At 45.1% G+C, this 25576-nt stretch overlaps 2 protein-coding genes across 7 annotated transcripts in view; one reads left to right on the forward strand and one right to left on the reverse strand.

Annotated features, from left to right (window-relative positions):
• The window catches only part of PPIP5K2 (diphosphoinositol pentakisphosphate kinase 2), a 53759-nt gene extending 52639 nt beyond the window's left edge, over window positions 1-1120 (reverse strand). Inside the window, exon 1 of one of the 2 annotated variants that reach the window (XM_068424005.1) lies at window positions 1058-1120. The gene's annotated coding sequence lies outside the window, so the exon portion shown is untranslated. Of the gene's footprint in view, window positions 1-834; window positions 920-1057 lie in introns of those variants that run through there. The other variant, XM_068424004.1, reaches the window with a different exon arrangement.
• Window positions 986-24634, forward strand: GIN1 (gypsy retrotransposon integrase 1). 5 transcript variants are annotated; one of them, XR_011050184.1, is made up of 10 exons: window positions 4368-4480; window positions 4742-4887; window positions 5770-5963; window positions 7070-7375; window positions 8065-8253; window positions 8348-8515; window positions 8978-9266; window positions 11143-11328; window positions 15532-15639; window positions 24501-24634. XR_011050184.1 is itself a non-coding variant. In XM_068424013.1 (9 exons), exons 1-9 carry the CDS (start codon window positions 4419-4421, stop codon window positions 14730-14732), a joined length of 1605 nt encoding a protein of 534 aa, XP_068280114.1. In that variant the 5' UTR covers window positions 4368-4418; the 3' UTR covers window positions 14733-15521. The 5 variants fall into 5 exon arrangements, 4 of the variants coding, with proteins under 4 accessions (XP_068280117.1, XP_068280114.1, XP_068280113.1 ...); XM_068424013.1 differs by lacking the exons at window positions 15532-15639; window positions 24501-24634 and adding an exon at window positions 14668-15521; XM_068424016.1 differs by lacking the exons at window positions 4368-4480; window positions 15532-15639; window positions 24501-24634 and adding an exon at window positions 986-1071 and having other exon boundaries at window positions 11143-12133.
• Window positions 24635-25576: the final 942 nt, after the last annotated feature.

Genomic DNA, 25576 nt, shown 5'->3' on the forward strand with positions numbered 1-25576 from the left:
TTTACACTTAATTTATCATCATCAATTTGGGATGTTAACAGAGCACCGCAAATCCAGTGGTTTAAGAGACGACCCCTCTCCACCCACACCGTTCAGGAACACTGCCTTTGGGTGAAAGGCAGTACTTCTTTGAACTAAAAAGCTTTCTGACAGAACAGCACGCTGCAAACTCACGTCACTGCTATTTCAGTAAAGCAGCTTACAAGAACAGAATAAAGCACAAAATCAGACAAAAACCTAGATGTGCTTACTGGCCATGCCTACCACGTTTTCCTGACGATTGTTGCTTACTGAACAGCACCTTTTAGGTCTGCGTGGAACACAAAGCGGTCTAGAAGGGTTTTGGCCATCCTGCCATCGGGTACAGGGCCGGATCCTGCCAAGCGGCTCCCACCGCGGCAGTAAGCTGCCCGCTGACCCGACTCCGCTTCTCATGGGTCCTCCCGCTCGCTGCCGAGCCGGCCAGAGCCGAGGCCGCCACAAGCGCCGCGGCCGATCCCGCCGCGCCGAGCTCGCCGAGCCCCGCGGCGCCGCCGACACGGCCCCGGGCGCTGCCCCTCCGTGTCGGCCGCGCCAGGACGGGAACGGGCGCCGGCTCCTTGTGCGGGGTGGGGCGGGAGCGCCGGGCGCGCGGGACAGCGGCAGCCGCCGCCGGCCCCCAGGCCGCAGCCCCAGGCGGCGAGCGGCCCCGCCGCAGTCCGCCGCCTCCAGTCTAAAAGGGGGCGCGGCCGGCGGGGTCGATCCGGCCGGCCCCCTCCGCATCGCCCGGGCCGGCTGGAGGGTGGTGGGGGGTAAGCAGGGGCCCCGAGGGGCAGCGGGGAGAAACCGCCTCACCTACGCGCGTCGCCGCCTGCGCCCCCACGTCCCATTGACGAGGTGCCGCCGCCTCCTGCCACCGCCCGGGCCGCCCCGCCCGCTCCGCGGCGTCCCGCCCCCCCTCCCGCCACTTCCGGAGGCGCCACATAAGTCTCGGGGAGCACGGGGCGTTGTTGCGGTTAGTCGGCGGGAAGAGGTCAAGTCGGTGGGCTGCGGCCCCGGCGACAGGTTGTGCCGATACCTCTGCTGGAGCAGGTGCGTGCCCAGGGAACGGCGGCTCCCCGCGGCGCCCGGCGTACAAACGACCTCGCCGCAGAGCCGAGAGGAGGGAGTGGAGATCGACGGCGGGGAGGGGCCGGGGAGGGGGCGGGGAGGAAAAAAAAAAAAAAAAAAAAAAATCGCGTCGACATCTCTTTGCGCATGCGTGAGGTGCGCCGCGCTGACCTGCGCGCTGGGTAGCAGCGACTCGGGACTGCCGCTCCCAGCGCGCTCTGCGTGGGCAGGGGCGTGGCTGCCGGCGGCCCCGGTCTGCGGCTTTGCATGCTGGGGGCTGTAGTCTTGGCGGCGGGCGGGAACAGGGCTAGGCCGCGGCCTTGGCGCTGTGGCGTCGCCGCACCAGAGGATGCTGAGGGTGGGCGGGACTCCTTCCACGGAGGAAATGCTTCTGGGAGGTACGGCTGACGCTACCAAGGGCAATAAACCCTCGGCTTGGTGCACCGACCCTCTCAGGTCCGCTGGCCTGCGCCCCAGCCCTCCGCCAGTCCCGCAGGCGCCACACCTGCTCGCCTCTCCTGTCCTCGTGTGGCGGTCGCAGTAAGCGATATGAGGGTATTTGCAAGGCAGAGGTCAGGGGTTAGGGCAGAGGTTTCATTTACTTGCCTGCACCTCTGAGGCGGCACTGTTGTCATCTGCAGTGCAGCGTCCATCCTGACCGAGGCCTGCCTGGTGGTTTAATGATGCCAACGGCCTGCTAGGTGGTGTCAAGCTTGAAGGTGAAGACACCTAAGAAATGAGGGTGTTCTGAAATGGCAGGGTTGTCTGTCAAAAATGGCTCAGGCTTGCAAAAGCCAGGGAGGGATTTCGGCAAGTGTGTCCATCTTATTTACAGGTTCTGGAAGCACTTTGGTTAGAGAAGAATGTATTCAAGGTTCCACGGGAATTCCTGTTTCTGGTAGGAATTGTAGATAGAGGTAAGGGAAGTACTCGAAAGCTGGACTTAAAAACAGCTTTGCAGTTATGATTGTGATTGTGGGGAAAAATAGGCATTAAAAAGTAAAATAGTTAAGTGTTAGCAGGTGTGACTGTTTTGGCTAAGACGCTAAAGCAAAAAGAGCCTTGGTTATATGGAAGTTTCATTCTGTTTGCCAAAATACTTCCCCTGAATGTAAAGCAGTGTATTCTTTTCTATCTTCAAAGGTATTAAGAATTGATTACTGATTGTAAAAGTCTTTGATTTTTGCAGACTACCAGATATGAGTATTGACAGAGATAGCGTATGAATTATCTAAAGTAATATGGTTTATTCTAAATAACAAAACCAGAAGATTTTATAATTTGTTATTTTCAGTTTGTTTTTTTTTTAAGATTAGGCCAAACAAAGTAAATTAGGTATTGGGGGAAAATGAGTAGGGACATAGGAAACTAAATATCCAGGAAGGAAGCTCATTTAATGTTGTCTTCTTAGGCTGCAATCCAGCAGACTATTGAAGCACTTCAGTTTGCTCGATCGGGATCCTACTACACGTGTTAAATGTATATGGATACTACATAATGCATTCTTTCTTTATTGGCTTATGTACACTCTTCCAAACTTTTATAGTAGAAACTGCCATTGCAGGAATGAGGATAGTATTTCTGTTTAGCTGAAGTATAAGCTGTAGTCCTGCTCAAACGTGTCTTATTACTGTGCAACTTCGTTTTGTTAGAACAAATAACCATGTACTACATGGAGAATATTCCTGTTTCAGGAAAGAGTTTCATGAGCAAAAAGTACTGGAAGAATAAAGATTCTTCTGGAACATCTTTTTTTGCTGTGTGTGAAAGTCTGTGTCAAGCCAAAATGGTCCATCATCCCAGTGATTAAGTGATAATCACATCTGGCTAGTTTTAACTTGAAGCCATGCTTGTGTAATTGCAGGACTGGAAAGCCCTGAATGAAGCTTGAATGCATGTCCCTGGCAGATAGGATATTTTACTTGCTCTTCACCAGTACTCTTTTACTATCAGAAATGCTAGTTAATAGAGTTCTTTAAAACAACAAACACAGCTTTTACCATGGCAGCCTCACCTTCCTTTCTGCTGTTACTTACCCAATTTACCAACTCAGTGGGTTGCTTTGGCTTGTGCTATGAGATGTAAATTTACAGTAAACTCCTGTGCCAGCCAAGATCACTAGAAACAGTACTCTGGTCTGGCTCTACTTCTTCCCTGTTCTGAAACACCATCTTTCTTCGCAGACAGGACTGTAGTGGCGAGAAGTTTATCTATCTGTGTTAGTTTTCTCAGGTACAAGAATTTTACTTTAAAACACTAATGTTGCATGCCAAGAGACTAGGCTGTTTTTGAAAGCCAGGTCTAGGTTGTGCAAAATGAAGTGTTCAGTGGGGCAAATGTCTTGTCACTGTTTGAATGTGAAGTTCCTGGCATGCATTTGACATTGATAACACAGCAATGTTTAGCCTAGCTGTATTTGTAGAATATGATATTCTATAAATAAGATACAGCACTTTATTTTCTGGGAGAAATGGAATAAATAAAAGCAGACATAATCACTCCTTAGAGCTCTTTACCTCCTTCCCACCCCCAGGACAGTAAAGGTGGATGAGAATCCATACACTGAAAAATAAACATCCCGACTTACACATTTGGCTTTCAAATAGCATTATATGTTTATAATGAGATAACATGGATTCCAGAGTGGCTGGATACTGTCACTTCCCCATAATTATATGCCACTTAGCAGATATGGCAGACAAACTGGTTACTCTTTTTAGCAGGCTATGTGTTGTCACATTTTCTAGTCTTGGGACGCTGGCAGGATCAGGAAGACATTTGCTCTAGAGCTGTGGGTAACCAGCATTCATTAAGAAATTATGACATGGCAGACCCCAAGGCTGATCCTGCTCTTGTAGACATCGATTAGAGCAGGATCAGACTGCTGTTCCATCTACAACTTCCTTGCTGCTGGAGCAGATTTGGAAGAGGAAAAAAAAACAAACAAACAAAAAAAACCCACTGAGATCACAGAGCTTGCATGTATATTTATGGTTGTCGTTAATTGCTAAGTATTTTGATGCTATTCTTGCTAGACCCAAACTATTCCTGTACCAATGATGTATTTTACTAATGACATTTTAGTTTATTAATATGATCAGGGAAGTCAGCTGGTGTCAGGGAATGAACTGTTACCTTACGTGCGGAGTCTGGTTTGGGATTTCAGAATCTAATTGTCGGATGAATTAATGAACACAATAAATTTCTGTCAGTTTCTGTCTGGGGAGTTGTTTTTTCCTATTTGTGTGTTTTTTTCCAACTAGGGTGGCTCTTTGGACACATCTAGCCTCCAGCACACCTGCATTTGAGAGCTATCCAAATGTTTAAGAATGAGAAGAGCAATTTCTTTCTCTCTGGTCTCATTTTTCCCCCAGTGTCCTACGAATATAGTGTAAGTCCCCATTGTTTGGAAGTTTTAACATACAGGTTGACAAAAACAACTTTTCATAGAACGAAAGTAGTATGTCAAGCAGTGTTTCTTATTGCTTAACTCGGAAACATGGGGATATCAAAAGCAGTGCAGTGGATAGTGTAACATCCTGTTAGATGATACATTATCAGGATACCTCTGGACTACAAAGAAACCGGTAAAAAATGAAGATGTGCTGCTCTGACAGTTGTTCATCTAACAAAATCTGTGCATTTTGTTCAGATTAGCAATGGTCCGTAGTGGAAAAAGTGGTGGGCTCCACCTGAAGCAGATTGCATACTACAAACGAACAGGGGCATATCATCCCACAACATTATCAAGTGAAAGAAGTGGAATCAGGAGAGCAGCCAAAAAATTTGTTTTCAAAGGTAAAAATATATTCTCAAACCACTCTGAAACTAGATTTTTAGATGAAGATTTGCTGATACAAGAAAAAGAAAGTGGGATCTTGCACTGCAGAATACTGTGATTTTAGTTCTCTATGAAACAAACACTCTGCTCAACCCTTGTTAATATATAACAGGATTTTTACAGAAATGGAAACTCAATCTGCTTTCGTCCTTTTCAGGAGGGATTTATATATCTATCCAAAAGCCAAACCTTGTTCTAGATACTGGGGAAATACATAGCCATTGCAATCCGTAATTCAAAGGTCCTTACAGAAAGGGAAATCCAGATCTGCAGCTATAGACAAGGAGTGCTCAATCCCATCTGGAGGACGCTGTATGTGGCTGGGCAGACGTGCAAGGATGGCTTTGCCATCTGTCACCTTAGAGCCTCCCAGCTCTTCCCAGCTTTATTGCATCCCTGCAAGGAGTTATATGAGTCTTTGTAGTCTGCTGTGCATCCTCAATCCCATCAAACCTGCCAAGTCTATGTAGAGGGAAGGCAGGAAGGAGTTAAAGCTGTGAATCACAACTTCAGGTTGTTGGCAGATGGACAATAAGTCTCATAACACATCCTACCTCCCCTTCCCACCCCTGGCATTATGTTGTATTTCAGTCAGACTTCCTGTGGGAATCTTGTTTGCATTCTGACTTGCCCTTGTAATGCCTCATGTCCAGATTAATAAACATAGGTGAACAATTGGCTCTTTGGAGGAAATAAAGTATTTGCAAAGAAAAAGCTCCAGTTACACAGAATTGAATTGAAGTTGATTTAACAAATTCTGTACTGAGTCATGCCCAGTAGTTGAGTAAACTAAACAAAAGACAAAGCACTTGTATTTGCTGGTACTTTTCTTCTTTCAGAAAATAAATTGTTCTATGTTGGAAAAGACAGAAAACAAATGCGCCAGGTAATTGTTTCAGATGAAGAGAAGAAAAAGGTGCTTGAGGAATGCCATGAAAATGCTGCTGGCACTCATCACGGCATATCAAGGACACTGACTTTAGTGGAATCTAATTACTACTGGACCTCTGTAACAAATGACGTCAAGCAGTGGGTATGGTCTTATAGCTACAGGATTTTTTCAATGTAGTCTGTTAGAAACATTTTGTAATCATATGACTTTTGTACAGCAAGCACCCATACTGCTTCATGATGAGGAAATGCAAGTTTACAATCAAACTTTAGTCTTGCCAAAGCATAGTGTTTCCTTTTTCTTTTTTCTTTTACTACTGACCACGTGGCTTGCATATTGCCATATGTTACCCAGTGGTGGGGGGCCATACTGCCTATAAATATGCAGGGCACATCTGGTCTTTGAGAGGGATTTCTCTTGCAAGGACTCTTACGGATCTTTGTTAGGATGCAGTGTGTACCGTCCTGAGGATATGTGGCTGGAGTGGCTACTGGCAGATAATATGAAAATGGTGCCTCCGCCTTACAGTTAGGCGTGTTCAGGAAATAGTTAAACAAATCACTGCTTGGGAAAGTTCCTTCCCCTCCTTCACCCAAAGATACATGGACATGATCCCCAGGCAGAATGTGATCCTTGAGGAAACTGTATGTAAATGTCCTTTACAGCCAAATTACAGTTGCTATCAGCTTGCTGCATTACCTGAGTACTTTGGGTTCATGCACAACTGTAACATGAACTGAAAATGAGTCTTTGCTTTCAATTCAGACCTGGACAAAGGGGCTCTGTCCTGTAGATAAAGCTGATCCATGTTATGCATGGAAGATTATGTATACTGCCAATGTTTTTCAGCCACAGCATACACAGCAGAATGAAAACGGGAATGATTAGGACTTTCTTTTGATCCCATCTGCTTCATACTTCCTTTAGTACTTACAGATGGTAATGGATATTGAAATGTATACTGTGGACTTGAAAGAGCACGGTGCCTTCAGGATAAGGAGAGTTCAGCAATGAATTCCTGCATGTCCTTCTACTGGCCTTCACTATTGTTTGGTTTTGTTTTGTTGTTATGCTGAGACTGAAAAATCTAAGGGAAAAAAACAAGAAAGATGATAAAATTAATTGTTTCGCATTGCTTGGTCTGACCTGACTTGCAGAGGAATAGTGGAGATCTATGATCCTGCTGATTGTATTAAACCTTCACCATAGCTTTTTATTGATAGCGTCTTCCCTGATTTTTGCACTAGGTATACGCTTGCCAGCATTGCCAAGTGGCAAAGAATACAACCACCACAGCATCCAAAATACACCCTATCAAAGCAGAGGACCCGTGGACAGCAGTAACTATAGACTTAATGGGACCTTTTAATGTTACCAACAGAAGCCATAAGTACATCATAATTATGACAGATTTGTTTACAAGATGGGCTGTTATCTTGCCACTGCATGACACTTCAGCTGCTGAAATTGCTAAGGCAATCATAGATGTGTTTTTCTTATATGGGCCACCTCAAAAAATGCCTATCGATCAAGGGAAGGAGCTTGTTTATCAGGTAAGTCTTTATGTGGCCGGTTTCTTTTTCTTCAAGAAAGAATACATTTTCCCCATATTAAATTTGAATTTTAGACCATTCTTGAAAAAGACTGTAAATCTTTTTTTCTTCAATTAAAAAAAAAAAAAGAAAAAAAGAAGTTGGCATGTACAGAAAAAAACAAAGCAATTATTTGCAAGTGTAACATTATGCAACATTTCCCAGGGTTTTATTCTTTGCGTAAAGAACAAAGCAAAATGATTTCCTGGCAGTCACAGTGCAGGTTTTGTCACTCAGTTGAACTGGCACAAGTTTTCACACTCCAATACGCTGTGTTTCATTCATCCATATTGTCCAGTACAGGAGACAGGTAAGGGTATTTTTGACATTGGCCTATCGTGATTATGAAGAACTTTTCACACTTTTATCCTCTCAGAGATGATGAAATCATGAGACTATGATATGGAGGAAATGACAAATTAAGTTAGTGGGAGAAATGTGTTTAGAAACCATCAATTACTGGCTCCTAAGCCATACTGATTCCTTTAGCTCTCACTCTCAACCCTGGACTGTATGGTGGGAATATGTATGTAAGACTTTTGCTCTGTCACCATATCAACGATGTGAATGGATGAAAAACAGTTTGTTTACTTGAACTGTGATACAGAAGAGGGGAAACCTTCAGTAATTGTATTCTTTTTCTTTTGAAGATAAATGAAGAACTGTTTGCACTGTTTGGAATGAAACAAGTTGTGTTGTCTTATCCTCAGACAGAGGATGTAAATGAAAGAACATGCAAGACAATCAAAGCTTTCCTTAACAAATACTGCACCGAGCATCCAAATAATTGGGATGAACATTTGTCTGCTATTGCCTATGCTTTTAATTTGACAAATTTGGTATGTGAAAGTTCTTCCTTTTCACTGAAGTCCCACAAAATATCTGCAAAGCTGTATGCTAAATTTACTTGCTTTTTGCTCCCCATATAAATAGGAGCCAGATCGAAACACCCCATATTTCCAAATGTTTAATCGTAACCCTTGTATTGTTGAGCCAGTGAATATATGTGTGGAAGGAGAATACAGTATGTTTGCCAAAATATTTGAAGCTACTAAAAAAGCCAGTGAAGCACTGGAAGAAGAGAAAACCTCAGATTGCCAGGTAAATGTTGTGTTTTCAAATTTTACTAGTAAGACTGAAGATAAAAAAGATGAAAAGACTTGAAGTGTAAAGTATAACTAACCTTTTAAAGCAATGTGGGATTTTGGGGGGGATTTTTAGTGGGTTGGGTTTTTTTTCCCCTTTGCCTGTGATCCCTAGATTCCAGTGTCCCAATTCTCATGTGTATTTGGAGGCAGTAACCTTAAAAGAGACCTACTGCCAAGGGATTCATGTCTGACTTAGAGGGCTGCATATCTACGGGACCTGAAGACCATTGCCTATGGATTTTATTGGTTTATGAAGATAAAATCAATTCCTTCAGAAGTCTCCAGCCCTACATATTATGAATTACACACATCCAAAACCACTTAATGTTATTCTTCTGCATTATTAACCAGTGTTATGAAAATACATGGTTACTTTTGGAAGAATTAAATAGAATTTATATGTGTCTTTCTGCAGGTGGAGAAAAACATTTCAGATGAACAAAAAATCAGAAACAAAATCACTGTCAAAAGGAAGCCAAAGCAATTAAATACTCTTCAACTTAAAGTTGGTCATGAAGTCCTCAGGCAAAGAAAAAACTGGTGGAAAGATGGTCGTTTCCAGTCGGAATGGGTTGGTCCTTGTGTTATAGATTATATCACAGATAATGGGTGTGCAATATTAAGAGATGCCACAGGATCCAGGCTGAAAAGACCCATCAAGATGTCTCACCTCAAGCCATACATAAGAGGGTCCAGTGAAAAAGGTACTTATGTGTGTGTGTGTTCCATGTGTATATATATAATCCTGGGTTTTGTTGTGGTTTTTTTTTTTTTTAACTTTTCTGTCATGTCCTGGTGTTAGGTTAGGTTATCAGAGTGAACAAGTATTCACTCACCAGTGTGAATTAAGCTAACACTGGGTAATAATGTAACAATTGCAGTTTTCAGTAAGGAGAACAGTGAGCGTGAGTGGCTTCAAACCTACGTAGAGCATGGAATAGAGCTAATGAATCATGTTTAAAGTTGGTTTAAAAATAGCTTCCATTAAAGCTGCTTCTAATCTGTGGATTGGCCCTGTTCATGCTGGCTGGTGAAAACATGCTAGAAGTATAATTAGGCTGAACTGTATTTAAAGAGCATTTTCTGACTGTGTTTCTGTTTTGATGTCCACAGGATTCACATTTATTTTGCTTGTGCAATGGAAACCTAATGGTTTTCTCTTTTTTTGGTAGTTTGGGGTTTTTTTTGTTTAGTCTGACTAGTGCTGATGGTACATGTTCAGACTTTTTTTTTTAAACAACAAAAGTGTGTCCTCTAAAGCCTTAAAATAGAAAGACTACATCAAAGAACCAAAGACTTGGGTAATCAACTGCTGCTATTACTCTGACACATTCAGTGTGTCCTTTTGCAATGCTGCCATGTTAATCAAACAGTGGCAGCTGTTTCTTTTCTGCTGATGCTGTCTTTGAGTCACCACAGGCATTTTGAGGAAAATGAATACTCAGTGTTTAGAAGACTTCTCTTGCAGAACAAGCTGCTTTTACCTAAAGATAAATCCTGAGTCAGTGGATTGATAGAGCCCTTGGTACAGGCATCGTAGATTTGCAGTCTGGGTGTACCTGGATTGCTTGCTACCTGGGTGTCTTTACAGCCAGCCAGAGGTTCCAGGACACCTTATGCATGCATACTTTTATGTGTCTGAAGCAACATTTTGTTTTTCTTGTTTGAGTGTAGTTTGGTTTAAATATTAAACTCAAGAGAATGCCTCTGGTTCCACTGCTCAAATGATTCAGGAGTGCAAATAGGCAGATTTAGGACGCACCCGTTCAGAAACATGGCCAGAAAAGTGCAGTTTCACCTTCACAGTAGCTCCCACAAAGGTCCCTCTTTGGACCTACATCTCCCAAGGGAATTTTTAGCCCCCTGTATAGACATATTCGTCTGTTAAACAGCTCTTCTGATTTAATGAAACACTTAATTTTACACTAGAGTCCTCACATGAGCAAGAAGATAGGGCTTAACCTCATCTTCCAAAATGGAAGTGTTAACCCCATGTTGACGGTTAGACTTATAATTTGTCTGGTCAGACTGTTTTCATTTTATTTGAACTCATTTGGAAAAGTCAAACATCGTAACTGTATATCAGATAGAAGAAAAGTTCAATAGTACTACTATACAGTAGCAATCACAACTGTTGTCTTTAAATTCTATGAAACTTTTATTTCTTTTTTTATTTCTTAAAAAAGCCTGTTGTGTTGAATTAAGACTTCCCAGCAAGAGCTTGGAGTAGTCACATTTCTCTGTGTGTGTGCACAAAATGGAAGAATCTACGTGTCTGTTGATTAAGGTATTAGTTCAGTAAGTGACTATGATAGATGTCAAGCTAGCTATTGACCTAGCAAAGAAAAACTCTTAATGCGGAGCACTGCAAGCATTATTTTCTAGATGTAATGAGATGCAGCCATGCACTTAATGCTCGGTGAAATTACAAAATTCACGTGATCAGACTGCTGTCACTCAAACATTCTTGACCTCTTATGGAAATTGTTTTGAAAATTAAGTTAGTAACTCACTAACATTTTAAGTACGGCTTTCAGTGATCTAGAAGGATCTGATTTAACGGCTACTTTTCTTTTACAGACAACCATTACTTTTTACGAGGTGCAGTAATTGTTGACCATGACTACATTGGCTTATCTGAAAGATCCTATAATCCAAGCCAACAAGACTCTGTTGCTGAAGGGGAAATAAATGCCTACACAAGAGATGTCATGTCTGCTGTACAAATGCCACCTGCAGCCTGCAAAGACCAAGAATCAACAGATGGTAAACGTCAGTCTGAGCTGACAGATCATTGCATTGAATCAAACAATGCAGAGCCTGGGCAATGGCCTTCACCTTGTTGGACACTTCAGACCAAGACAGAGGATACTTAAGCATAATCTCATTTAACATTTTATTGCCAAACAGTTTGAAACTTCTGTTGCAGACTGAAAAAAAATGTAATAGTTCTAAATTCCTTAGCTGAATCCACTTTACTACTCTATGAATATAAAAGGACTGCAGGTGTCCACTGGTTAATTTGTATGGGCATTAAAAAGGTATTGCTCTGTTACCAAAAACATAGGCACAACCTAGTAAAGGCACATGTTCTATTACTATATGAATCTAAGAACATTGTAGGTGTCCAGTGGTTAATTTATGTGGGTGTTGAGAAGCACTCACTAGGTGACCAAAAGTACAGACACAACCTAGTAAAAGCACATGTTCTCATCATGCATTTGAATTTCAGATTTTGTTGGTAGAATGGCAGTGTGGCCATACCTTACTGTTACCCTTTCAGGACACAATGCATCATTTCACTATAATAAACATTTTGTTTATCCTTAGATAACTCATTCCTAATGTGCAGAGATACTGTGGGATGAATATAATCTGAGCAACTTGATGTAAATTTTGCCTCCACTGTAGAGAAGCTCATGTCCTCCTTTTCCTGTTATAAAACAGTTTCCTGTTCTTTCTGAGAAGCTGCAAACTCTTTTACAGCTTTTAATTTCTAGTCTAACCCACAGCTCTATGGTCTCACAAAACAGTAAAGCTGCCGAAATCAAGTACATGTAATGTTCTGTACATGAAGCAACGAGGGCTTCAGCTGCTCTCCACGCTAGGATGAGCAATTTTAATTTCTCAAGCTTGTCAAAATCTTAAGAGTATTTGGCATTCATTTGTGCTTTCTTCACAAACATCTGGTTTCCCTTATGGTTACATCTTCCCAGAGCCAGTACAGGTTTGGAGATTTCCCCTGACAGCGGTCTAGGAAAGTTAAAGCACTGCTGTTACTCTCTGAATTCCTTGAGTGAGTTGTTACTGATCTGGACTTCCTGCTGAGAAGACTGTATTTCAAAGTCAGCTGAATAGGAATTATTTAATGTGGAAAACTGATGAGTGCAAGTCAGTTCTTTTTATTGGGGGACTGACACAAAGAGGAAGAAAACTAGCATAAAACTGAATTTAGAAAATCAGCGAATTCTGTCTGATACTGTGGAAGATTTGCTTATCGCACTCTCTGAACATGTGCATTCCCTCTCATCTCTGCTGCTGAATGTCATGTGACATATAATGCAGGGGGAGGAAAGTACTATTTATTAAGAGTTTTCAGTTAATCTTGGGTAATCTTGTTAGACGTGGTCCCAACTCATACAGAATTTCATACCTAGTCTACAGTATGTCTTTGATATCCCAGGCCACAGCTGTGTAAGAAAAGAGCTCAGCACCATGACAGGATCCTATCTTAAAATTTAAGTGAAAAAATACTTAAAGTATTTTGTGTCTTCTGAAACTTCAGTCCTACATACATACTTTTTTTGCCACTGAGATGGTTTCAGAAAGAGGTACTGGCAGGCAACTGGGGATGCTGGCTTAACAAGCCAGCTCCACAGACTACTTGTGAGATGAACAAGCTTTGTGTTGGCATTGAAAAACATACGAAAGCTGAGAAGCCCATCTTTCTGTTAGCTGCTGTTACCCCTAAGCCATGCTGTCCTCTGAGGAGAGCTGAGCTTTCTAGTCACCAGTCTAGTGCAGTCAAGGAAGTAAAGACAGTGGGCTTGGTGATATACATTTGTCTTGTTTAGAAAAAAATGCTAGGAAATCCTGTCAAACTAGTTACAGCAGAAAAAAACCCCACATGTAAATATGACATAACCAGTACTTGTGAACAGTAGCCTTACTTTTATTTAATTTTTTTCCCCCCAGTAATGAGCACTGTAGTCATACAGTATTTTTTTCCCTGGAATAGTAGTTTAAAGACAATAGTCTGCTTGGGTACTGTGTGCCATGGGTGCTGGAGGTTCATGACATGATAATGATGTGACAGCCTAAATTGTTCCTATGCTAATCCTTAACAGAGGCCTAGGCTCTTTAAGCCAACCCGTCCTCCTCCATATGTGGCTTTGTTTCTTCCACTATGATTATTGACTAAAGTGACAACTTCTGCTAGGGTGGATTTGTTATCTTGTAGATGCAATATGTGTGCATATATATATATGTCTGTGTATATATATATATATAGTGCATGCAAAAGAAAATAAAATATTAGTGTCAGGGTTAAAATTGGAGAATAAGGGAGCTCTCTGCAAGATTCCTTTCTGCTTTGTTAGGTGCAAAGTATAACTAGTCCCCCTTTTCTTTTTACTTCAGCTGATCAGTTCCTTATTTGCCCACAGTACAGCAGAGCTGTTTTCTGGGGAAGCTCTGGCGCAACACAAGTGCTGTGTACTTGTTAAAGCTACATTGGAGAGAAAGAAAATATTACAGTGACAGTGGAGTAGGAAAACCAGGAAACATTTAACATAGTGTGTAATTATGATCCTTCAGGCTGCCTGGTAATTTTGATCTACTGTTCTAACAGGCAGGCATTAGTGCCTCTTCAGTGCACCTAAATGGGGTCTTCTTTGCATGTGGGAGGTTCACTGAAATAAAATACAGGGGTATCGAACTAATGACGTTAACAATCAATGGAAACTGTGAAAAAAACCCACCAGGAAACTCGAGACATTGCAGGCAGCACACTGTGATTGGGGAAGCTCAGAGAAACTCTTTGTACCCTTGCCATAGTGAAGGGTTGTTCAGTGTAAGCTTGTGACCGCAGTGAGTCATGCTGTGCCTGCTTTTGGTTTGTATTTTAGCCAACCTGGATAAATACACCAATACCCATCTGTACTCTTTTTTACTGGTACACAGGTTTGATTTATGATAGGACAATAGCAAGACTTTAATAGCAGAGTTCTTAGAAATTCTGTTTTCTAGTAGAGTTTGTGCCCCCTCGTGGCAGTTGTTTAGAAGGGAGGAACAGAGGGGAGTACAGCACGAAAGAAAATGTGCAAATTTCCTCATGCTTCCCAGAACAGAACTATGAACATTTATCTTTTGGGTTTTCTAACTACCAGCTCACACTTTGAGGAAAAACACCATAAAACAACATTTGCTAGTGAAAAGACTCTGTACAAACACTCAGAGTGTTTTACTGTGGAATGAAAACCACTCCTCTCTTTGAGGAAGTTTGAATACTTCCCAAACTTTTGTATACCGTTTGCCCATTCTGTGATAAGGTGTTCTGGCTTTCCAGCTACAGGCATTTTAAAATTTTTTCCTTCTTCTTCCTAGAACTGAATGTTCACTGCTGGAGAGCACCAGTGAGTCACGATTTGCTTTTCACAGCAAGCAGCTAACAAATCTTCTGGAAATACCACTTTTGAGAAACAGATAAGTTTCCTTTACCCATTTACTTGGGTGCAGCATCTGTATCAGTGACCTTTTGCAGCAGCCATCATTCACTCTAACGACCTAGCATCAAAATCTTTGCATAGTAACCTCCTTGGTATTTTTAAAATATGTAATGAAATATTTTTTTGGATTGGAGTGGATGCTTTCAGTTAACTTATTGCACTAGCTAAAAATAAAACACGCAAGCTCTAGAGTCTCACCAGGCAGTGGAAACTCAGCAAGGCACATCAGCAGCTGTCACCATCTGTTGGCCTGAGAGTACACAACACACCTATGAATTCAACAGAAGGAAATGCTATGATGTTAGAAGTCACAAAAACTGGATGCTGTTTTAAATTAGAAGGCTAAATTTGACACAAATAAACAGAATTTAGCAGTCTCTGTGGGAAATGGATATTACAGGCTTCTACGCATACTAGAAGACCTGCTGGCCTACTCTGGAAATCTTGGTAATCAAAACTATGTAAACATTTAGAATGAAGGCTTTAATTTGACAAAGAAGGCTCTTCCACATAGAAGTAAACAGACAGTAACTTAATTTTTAAACATTTGACTCAGGAACTATTAGTCCTGAGAGATGCATTCCCCAGTCAGTTCTCCTTTCTTCCTCTCTAGTTGTGCACAAAGACCACATTTGCAATTACAAGTGCGCTCAGGTTGCCTGAGCTGTCTACTTGTTTGTCCCATTGTAGCAGGCATTACTTCAGGCTCTGAGGATGAGTTCATGCATTTGTCTTCCTACAGGGCTCCTGGTTTCAGTCATATGAAGTCCATCTTGCCCTGACGCTGAGTGAAGCGTTACAAGTGATGAAGGGATCTGCAGGAACCTTGCTGCGTTGGTAGCAGAAAGAGGTATGCCAATAAACAAGACAGGCTGTAGGAAATACAGCCTTCCCAGTCTGCCAGGCAGTGCTGCCCTGCTACGGATTGCTAGTGCAATGGTCCACAGATCACTTGGATACAATTTTCTGTAGTTTACTGGTTGTTATTCGCGTGGTCCTTTTCTGGGTGCTTGTCAAGAATCTCTGAGCTTTCAGGAGCAGAGCTTGAATATTCAGAGCTGCAGCTGGTGGCGAGCAGCAGTGTCTTGAATATATAAAGTGATATCTAAGTAAGAGGGTTAAAAGGGAATAAATCTTATTTCACAAATTCAGTACTTAAAATTAGTTGATGTTTTCTGACAATTTATGCCTTAATCTCTCTATGCCTCACTTCCCCCTTCTGTACAGAGCGAACAGCACCATGTCAGATCCCAGACATACTGAAAAAAATATTCTTTACTCTTCACAAAGCTGGCAGACATAGCAGTGAAAGCCCCAACAGAAAAGTCCACAAGAAAATGAGTTCTATATTTTGTGCAGAATTTCAGTGATATGCAGTAAATAATACATGGGGTTCCCCACCAGCCTGGTTTTGAATGTTTGCCTAGTCAGAGACATGATCCATTACTTCCACAGATTAAAGATCTAGGAAAAGGAGAGCAGACTAAACAAGAACAGGACAGGATTTAGCGTATGGTTACGGTGTTGTACTGGCAAATACAATTTTTGAGATTCTTAACGTCCGTGTGTTCGGCTCCTCAGGTGCTAGGGATTTCTTTGGGAATGTACACTTGAGCCCTGACTTTCTCTACCTCCCTGCTGACATGGTCGCTTGGCAGCAGCCTGTCACCGCAGATGCGCGCCTTGCGCACCCAACACTGACTCCACACCGTGGCGTGGTGAAGACGCGGTGGTGGTAGTAACGGCTGCCCAATGGTTTGTTTGGCTGAGTCAGTCGTTCCCAAACTACATTCTCAGCAAAATTATGGAAGCATAAATATATTCCTGAGAGCGATGTGACCTGCATTGTGTGAAGGCTGCATAACAGACCTTTCATGTAAGTTAGTTACAGTATAAAAATAATCTGCTTGTGCATTAGGTAATTTATACCATAATTGCCAATGGTGGCAACTATTCCATACAGCTTTGCATCTTCCTAAGAACTGGGCACTTTTCAGTACTCTTTAAACTTTGGTTGCTGTGAGCAGGATCATCACATACAAGTGCCTGGAAAAAGGCCATCCCTCCAGTTAGTTCCTTATGCATGGTACAGTGTGCGACCTGAGACCCAACTAAAGGAAACATGGCAGAATTGTAGGATTCAGTCCTTTTCAATACAAGCAATTTTCTCTTGAGCTGCAGTTTTAGGATGTGCCATGCCTGAAGAAAGCAGTAACAAAGGGGGGTGTGTAGCAAAGCATTGAGGAATGCAGTGGCCAGGGCAGCGTTCTGCTTTTAAAATCTACATTATAAGTGGCACCAACTGTAGCCTGTTATGGCTGGGTATGTGGGTTGCCTTATCCCCATTTGACAAAATTCTTAAATTCCAATTAAAAAAAAGAGTAACAGATTTAGGTTTTTCATATGTTTCGGTTTGAAAAATAAATGTAGCTGGTAATTAATAATGATTTCCCTAGTTTGCAGAACTGTTACCACTGACTATTTGCTAGGAACAAATTGCTCCACTGCATCCTTAAAATGGTATTTGTGGTACAGCTCTTTAGAAAAAAGTTGCCTCTACATCATCTGTGTATTTTTTTAAAAGTGGTACAATGAAATCAGACAGCTTCACTCTCAGGATGTTGTGCTTCACATGCACCTAATTAGTAAGAAACACTAGAGGAAGGGAGATAAAGAAAGGAGCAGTTCAGCAAAAGTGCCTTCATGACCTGTAGTACTTAGAAAATTCTAGTGCAGCTTCCAAGTTGACTCCCATGCAGCTCTCCCTTGTACCTCTCCAAATATGTGTGTAACAAAGCCAGACGGATGCTTCTTTAAGTTTTCCAGCTGCCATGTCCAGAAACAGCAAGAAGGTCACAGGTTTTGCTTGCATAAGTAGCTGCCGCTAGCGATTTAAAATCCTTCTCTGCACTGCTAGCTCTCCTGTTCTGCCAGTAATATTTAGCTACACAGATGGATCTAAATTTTTCACAGGTATTGGAGAAGAGTTTGAAGAGCAGTTATAATGTAAATTTTGCTACAAATTTTGATAATTCACAATGAAGAAATATTTTCACATTTAAGAGTTTAAAAAAACAGGTAACGGCAAAACAGGGTGTTGAAACTCTAGGGTTTACTAGCATCTATTTTACGTAGAAAATACAGTGGCCTAATTACAGCTCTTAATTTTAATTGACCTGGACATTTGGTTCTTTTTTTTTTATTAGTACACATTACATGAATCCACACAAACTGTGCATTATATCATAACACAGTCTTTCAAATTTAAAAGTATGTCCTAATGTGCAATTAAATAATAAAGTTTCTCTTGAATTGCTCAGCGGTGGTCTGCTCCCCAGAGCTTGTATTGAGAATATATATGCAGTCTTTCAAACAAGTTCCCACATGTGTGTTTGAATGGCAAGATACAAATCAACAAAGTCCCTTCTCTGTACCATGACCACACTTAGTCCTAATCCTATAGCATGACAGACATTACTGACCTAAAAGTTCTGATAAAACATGAATTAGCTTTGGCAAGCAAAAAGCTGTTGCAATTTACTGCATTGATCTATAAATCCTCATTAACTACTACAGTGCACTGCTTAACTAGAAAACTCTACTTAGTAATCAAGATGCTTCCTAAGGAATCAATTTACACCTAATGATACTTGTGGCAAGGACAGCTGCTTAATTGGAATGGTAATTCCATTTAATTGAGACACCTTCAGGTGACTTGGGTGACAACCTGCACGTTACAGTTCAGTGCATCACAGAATCACAGAATCACAGAAAGTCAGGGATTGGAAGGGACCTCAAAAGATCATCTAGTCCAATCCCCCTGCCGGAGCAGGATTACCTAGATCATATCACACAGGAACGCGTCCAGGCAGGTTTTGAATGGCTCCAGAGAAGGAGACTCCACAACCTCTCTGGGCAGCCTGTTCCAGTGTTCGGTCACCCTCACCGTAAAGAAGTTTTTCCTCATATTTATGTGGAACCTCCTGTGTTCCAGCTTGCACACATTGCCCCTTGTCCTGTCAAGGGATGTCACTGGGAAGAGCTTGGCTCCATCCTCATGACACTTGCCCTTTACATATTTCTAAACATTAATGAGGTCACCCCTCAGTCTCCTCTTCTCCAAGCTAAAGAGACCCAGCTCCCTCAGCCCATGTGCGCTGCAATGTGGTAAACCTAGCACAAAGAGTGAGGTCAAAGCCTTCCCCTGTCAGGGCACTAACTGCCATGAATTCTTAGCAAATTAACAACTGGAACTACTTATGACGTGCTATAATATCTTATCAGCCACTGAACAAAATAAACATAGATTTAGTTGTAGTGAGAAGCCAGGTCAAGCTTGTGGTGGTTGGTATCATTCAGCTGCGAAGCCATTAACAAGCAATGCTAAAACTGCAGGGGATGTGAAGAGTTTTTAAGCCGCAGTTATGAAAGAAGAAAGAGGAACGTGATGTGTGGCTGCCTTGTGAACCCTGCGCGTGCTGAGCAGGAAAGAGTTGAAAGGACAAGAAGGATGCAGGCTCTCTGAGTGTGCATTTGGTGTGTTTCCATCCATTCCAGTTCAGTGTAAGAGAGAAATAGTTGTGCATTTCTCTCCCAGAATGTCAGGCTTCTGTCAGAGTGAACTTTGGGTACTGGCTTTTATTTATGGTACCTTGGGTATCTCTATATCTGCTAAGGTAAAACTAATATGCCAGATTGTTCTTAGATAAAAGATGCTGCGTGAAGTCTCCAGTATGTGTAAAATAATAATTAAAAAAAAGTTGCCCAACGCAGCACGCAACTTCAGTCTCACAACGCTCAGCCCAGTCACGCAGCGTTACTCTCCCACACAAATGTAGTTTTTACTGAATGTTTGTGCGCAATTCTCTCTTACTGAATGCCCGGTCAGCTCTGAGTCCCTGTGTCAATCTCTGTGTTGACAAGCCAAGTGCTGCGTGGCCCCGCTGGACTGGCCCATGTGGAGTGCTCAGGCCAGCTGACAATGGCCTAAGGGTAAGCCTTGGTTGGGGGGATGTTTACAAGCTTTGTATGTCCTGGGACAAAGTGTTTATTGTTGCAACCGCCACTGCTCTTTTGTGACTGTAGACTGTGAAATGTCACCTTCTCATTAAGTAGTCATATTGTTCAAAAACAAGCTAGAAATGTTGATATAGTGGCAAAGAACAATGTATCTTCACTCGTGGTCAGAAAAAAAAAGCAGATTCATTTAGATTTGCAGAAAGACGCACCTTGAATACTGTGTTCAATTTTGGGCCCCTCACTACAGGAAAGACATTGAGGTGCTGGAGCGAGTCCAGAGAAGGGCAACAAAGCTGGGGAAGGGTCTGGAGCACAAGTCTGAGGAGGAGCAGCTGAAGGAAGTAAGGGTGTTTAGTCTGGAGAAAAGAAGGCTCAGGGGAGACCTTATCGCTCTCTATAACTACCTGACAGGAGGTTGCATCGAGGTGGGGGTCGGTCTCTCCTCCCAAGTAACAAGCGATAGGACGAGAGGAAATGGCCTCAAGTTGTGCCAGGGGAGGTTTAGATTGGATATCAGGAAAAATTTCTTCACTGAAAGGGTTGTCAAGCATTGGAACAGGCTGCCCAGGGAAGTGGTGGAGTCACCATCCCTGGAGGTGTTTAAAAGCCGTGTAGATGTGGTGCTTAGAGACATGGTTTAGTGGTGGACTTGGCAGTGTTAGGTTAACAGTGGGACTTGATGATCTCAAAGGTCCTTTCCAACTAAAATGATTCTATGATTCTATGATGTCGGCTCACTAGAGGCCATGGTCTAAGGTAGTACAAGGTGAGAAAAATCAAGGCTTGGTCTCACCTGAAGAGACAGGGAATCCCCTCACCTCACTCGTGACTTTTAAGGAAAAGAAAGTACATAAGCAAGTGCTTTTAAGCCTTTATTTGCAGCACGCCATCTGAATGCTGCAGACAGGCAGCTCCTGCAAAGGGCTGTGATCTCCGTCCCCGGGGAGGAAAGCTCAGCATCTCTGGGAAAGTTCTATTCCATAGCACAGCAGCTCGGGAGGGAGGATACAGAAGACAGGGGGAACGGTATGTCACTCACCCAAACTGGTGGCTCCTTGACCTCTGTCTTCACATGGGCCTCTCTGTTCTTGTTCACGACACCCATGAGATGCTCAGCATCATGGCCCCTGATCAGATCCACAGGCTGACTCAGACCTCTGGGCTTTCTCAGCTGTAAAGAAACAAATGGTCCAGAACAGCCTGAAACAAGGACTATCCCAGCCCCCCAGGCACGTCTGGTTCCTCCTGATGTTTCTTGCATGCACTTCAGAGACTGACTGCTCCTCCAAACTTGCACTATCCCTCTGTGATGAAATCAGATGGAAGGTCCTCCTCTTTTGCCAACGCTTCAGCATGGCTTTCTTAATATCTTCAGATGGTGCCTCCTCATGCACAACTGGACGCTGCTCAGTATCACTTGTGCTCCTTTTTTAAGCCCCTGTGCAAAAGTTCTTGGTCTCTCCTCTTCCACATGGTAACTGCCAACAACACTGTCGAGTGTGGCACCTTCGCTGCAGAAATGCTTCCTCTTCTCTCCCTGTGAGACCCATCAGTGTTCCCCTTCTGCCCTCTGCGATCTGCAGGACATTCTGTTTCTGACCACACCAGCAGTTTTCCACCACTATCCAGGCAGCCTGGCAAGGGCTCAGCAAGTGTCCGAGTCTGCCCTCTCCTCCAGACTGACCTGAAGCAGGGTGGCCATCTGACCCACTAACCACTTCCCATACCCTTACTGAGCAACCTCAGCATCACCTCATGGGCCTGCACTCACTGCTGCATTTCTCTGGCATCACTAATTAAGTTGTAAGGGCATGATACACCAGAAGGCTGTGCTACCATTCGGCGAGACCTGGACAGGCTAGAGAGCTGGGCGGAGAGGAACCTAATGAAGTTCAACAAAGCAAGTGTAGGGCCCATGCACCTAGGGAGGAATAACCTCCTGCACCAGTACAGGCTGGGGACTGACCTGCTGGAAAAGCATCTCTGCAGAGAAGGACCTGGGAGTTCTGGTGAACAAGTTCCCCATGAGCCAACAATGTGCCCTTGTGGCCAAGTAGCCCAATGGTATCCTGGGGTGCATGAGAGAGAGTATGACCAGCAGGTCGAGGGAAGTTATCCTCCTCCACCCCTACACTGCCCTAGCGAGGTCACACCTGGAGTACTGTGTCCAGTTCTGGGCTCCCCAGTTCAAGAAAGATAAGGAACTACTGGACAGAGTCCAGCGGAGGGCTACAAAGATGATCAGAGGACTGGAGCATCTCTCTTATGAGGAAAGGCTGAGGGAGCTGGGTCTGTTTAGCCTGGAGAAGACTGAGAGGGGGTCTTATCAATGCTTACAAATAACTTAGGGGTGGGTGTCAAGAGGATGGGGCCAGAGTCTTCTCAGTGGTGCTCAGCAACAGGACAAGGGGCAACAGGCACAAACGGAAACACGTGAAGTTCCATCTAAATATGAGACAAAACCTCTTTACTTTGAGGGTGATAGAGCACTGGAACAGGCTGCCCAGGGATGTTGTGGAGTCCCCTTCTCTGGAGATATTCAAAACTTGCCTGGAAATTGCCCTGTGCAACATGTTCTAGGGGAACCTGATTTGGCAAGGGTTGGACTAGATGATCTCCAGAGATCCCTTCCAACCCTAACCATTCTGTGACTCTGTGGCTCTTAATTCCTACTGTAGTGTCCTTAAATACCTCCATGCCAACCACAAGGATATAGCTCTGAGTTGCCCTCTCAGCTTCCTTATAACAACCTTATTCGATTTCACATAACTCCCCTTTCTGAATTAAAATACAACTGTGGATGACTTTTTGGCCTCTCTCTCAACATCCTTGCAAGAACAAAATGCATTACTGTCACTGTTACAGAACAGCTTTTCAAAAGCAAGATTTTGAATGCGGTCCTGGAAAAGGCCAAGGCCAGCGTTGCTTCTCCCCTTCTTGGTTCCCTGATTAGCAGCTCCCTGAGGTGTAATGGGTGCAGCTGAAGCTCCCCATAACTGCTGCATTTCCTGCCCCTTGATCTCCCTCTGCCCATAGAAGTTACTGGCCCATGTCGTGCGGACACAAGACGTTCCACTCAAGTGTCTTCAGCAGAGAAAACTACAGCTCGTTTTCTCAGGGAAGGCTCAGCAGGGACCTGTCCCACAGGCATTCCCCAGTCTTTGTTTTATGGAGAAAGCAACCATAAAAGAGGCACCCAGCAACGGAGAATGAAGACATGGGCTGACACCAACTCAGGCCACAACTGGGTACAGCTGTCAGAAATGGCACTTGGTGATTTCTCAACCAAGAACCTACACAAATTATTTTGATGCTGGCCCCGAGACCCCCCGGGGGAATGCCTGGCCGGGCCCCCAGCAGGTGGGTAGGAGGGATGGTGGCGGCATGGCTACGTGCTGCCAGCCAGCCTGTGGCCTCCAGGCTTGAGGGCTGGAGAGCCCCGCTGAGGAAACGGGCACGCAGCCATCGCCCTTCCTGTCGCTAAACCACACTACCAGCAGTTCCACACTACCAGCAGTTCCCGCCCATGAGCCCCCAGACCAAGCTGAGGTTTGACAGGGAAAAGGCTCCACCTTCTTCCCAAAGCCTGCTCTGATGGCTCACAGAAGGCAGAGGCGCTGGGGCTGTTTGGTGCTGTGTCCCCCCATCGCCCTGCACACTCTGACTAGGGGACACTGGGGCCCAACCAACCCCTCTCTGGCCCAAAGGGCATCAGGAACGGAACACAAAAACCCTTCTGGAAAAATGACCATGTTCTGTGGTATCACCACAGGGGGTGAGGGGTGCAACGACCTTCGGCAAGAGGACATGTAGATCTTGGGGTTGGAGACATTGGTTTGATGGCTCTACAAGTAAGAGAAAATCCCCAACAGTGAGCCAAGTCCTCCCCGTGGGAGGAAGCAGGGGAGCCCAGTGGGCTGGCCAGCAGTGCTGGGGTGTGGGGAGAGCCTGTGGCACTTTGTCCTGCAGCCCCCCAGGGAGGCACGAGGTGTTACCGAGTGAACCCTCTTGCCATGTGTGCCTGGAGACGTCTGCCCCAGCCAGAGAGACCTGACGGGGCCCTGGGAAGACACGGCCGAGGCCTCAGTGACCAGCATGAAACACCGATGCTGAGTACAGGACAAGAGATGGAGGAATGGAGTGGGCAGTGGCGCTGTGGCAACCCCAGAGGCGTGTGCTGGGGCTGCAGCGCTGCCGGGGCGAGCACTGTGGGTGAGGATGGTCCGTCGTGATGTCCCCAAGTGATGGGTTTTGTTGTCGCTGAGGGATGAGCTGTGACGTTTCCAAGTGACAGACTATGACATCCCCGACCGATGCATTGTGACGCGGCGTCCCTCGCTGCTATAAATTCGGGCGCCAAGTCTCACCCGGCCGGCTCGTGCCCACACTCCAGCTGAGTGAGGTCACGAGGTTTGGAGTGCTGAGCGAGGCCTTTGGTGCTGGTGTCGTGCTCGGGGAGTTGTTCGTTGCAGCTCTCGGTGCCCGACCCCAGAGCCGTCGGAGGATTCCCCCCGGCCCTGCCACGTTCAGGCAGCCGGGGCACCCAGCAGGCACGCTCGCAGCAGCACAGGTGAGCTGGGAGGGGACACCTCACCCTGAGGAGCTGGGAGGGTTTCCTTCTTGGGGGACCTGGCCATTTCTTCCAGCCCTCCCTGGGCCAGCCCATGACCATGGCCTCGCTTCCCTTTCTAGCGCGACACCTGCTGCTGCAGCGCCCGTCAGAGGGAGCGGCTCGTCATCCCCAGCTCCCCCCAGCCCACTACAGCCCGTGGAGAGGAGCATGGCTATGAAGCTGGACAAGCGCTGTCCAATCTGCCTGGAGAGCTGGGAGGAGGCCAGCTACGTGATGCCGTGCCTCCACCACATGTAGCCTTCTGCTACACGTGCATCCTGCAGTGGGCTGAGAGCAAGCCCGAGTGCCCTCTCTGCAAGAGAAGGGTGACCTCCATCTTGCACTCGGTGCAGGGGGATGACGACTTCCAGGAGCATGTCATCCCACCACCTGCGGCACCAGCAGCTGTTGTCCACCAGGACCATATCCATCACCCTGCAGCATCTCAGCCATCAGCTGCGGGGCTGGTGCCCAGGGCTCCTGTGGGCGGCCTCCATCCCTACATCTGGGCATTCCTCTTCCGAGAAGACCCAGCTCTACTCTGGCCCATGCTGTCCTGGCTGCAACAGGAGCTGCGACTCATCTTTGAGGATGCCTGGGAAGCAGGAGCAGCAGCACAGAGGCTCATCCTGTTCAACCTGTACCTCTTTGGGCTGGATGAGGAAGCCCTGATCCAACTGCTGCAGGCTGCCCTGGGTCCACACACGAGGGGCTTTGTGCACTGGCTCGTTGCCACCATCATAGACCGGTGTGGCAGGGAGGCCCGACGTCGGATGGGCCTGGAGGACGCCGATGCTGCCGAGGAACAGGCAGGCAGCCCTGTGGCTGCCCTTGGCCCCGCTGCCTCCTGAGAAGGGTGTGCTGCCTCCAGCCCAGCCCCCTCCAGCAGCCCTGGCAGATCTGAGGCAGAAGAGCTCCCCAGCGCCTCATCGGCTGCCCTTGGTGGGGGTGCTGGCAGCCCCTTCTCTGCCCCCGTTCCCACCCACAGGGAGCAAGAAGAGCAGCAGGAGGAAGTTGGGGCCGGGCCCTCCGCTCCCAGCTGGGGTAGCAGACACTCCCCTGGGGGCCACCGGTGAGCCCCGAAGAGGAAGGCCGGCAACCCTGAGGACAACTCACCTCCAAACAAGAGGCCACCCCGCCGGCAACAGTAGGAGGC

The sequence above is a fragment of the Nyctibius grandis genome, chromosome Z (assembly GCF_013368605.1).
Source record: "Nyctibius grandis isolate bNycGra1 chromosome Z, bNycGra1.pri, whole genome shotgun sequence".
Lineage (NCBI taxonomy): Eukaryota > Metazoa > Chordata > Aves > Nyctibiiformes > Nyctibiidae > Nyctibius > Nyctibius grandis.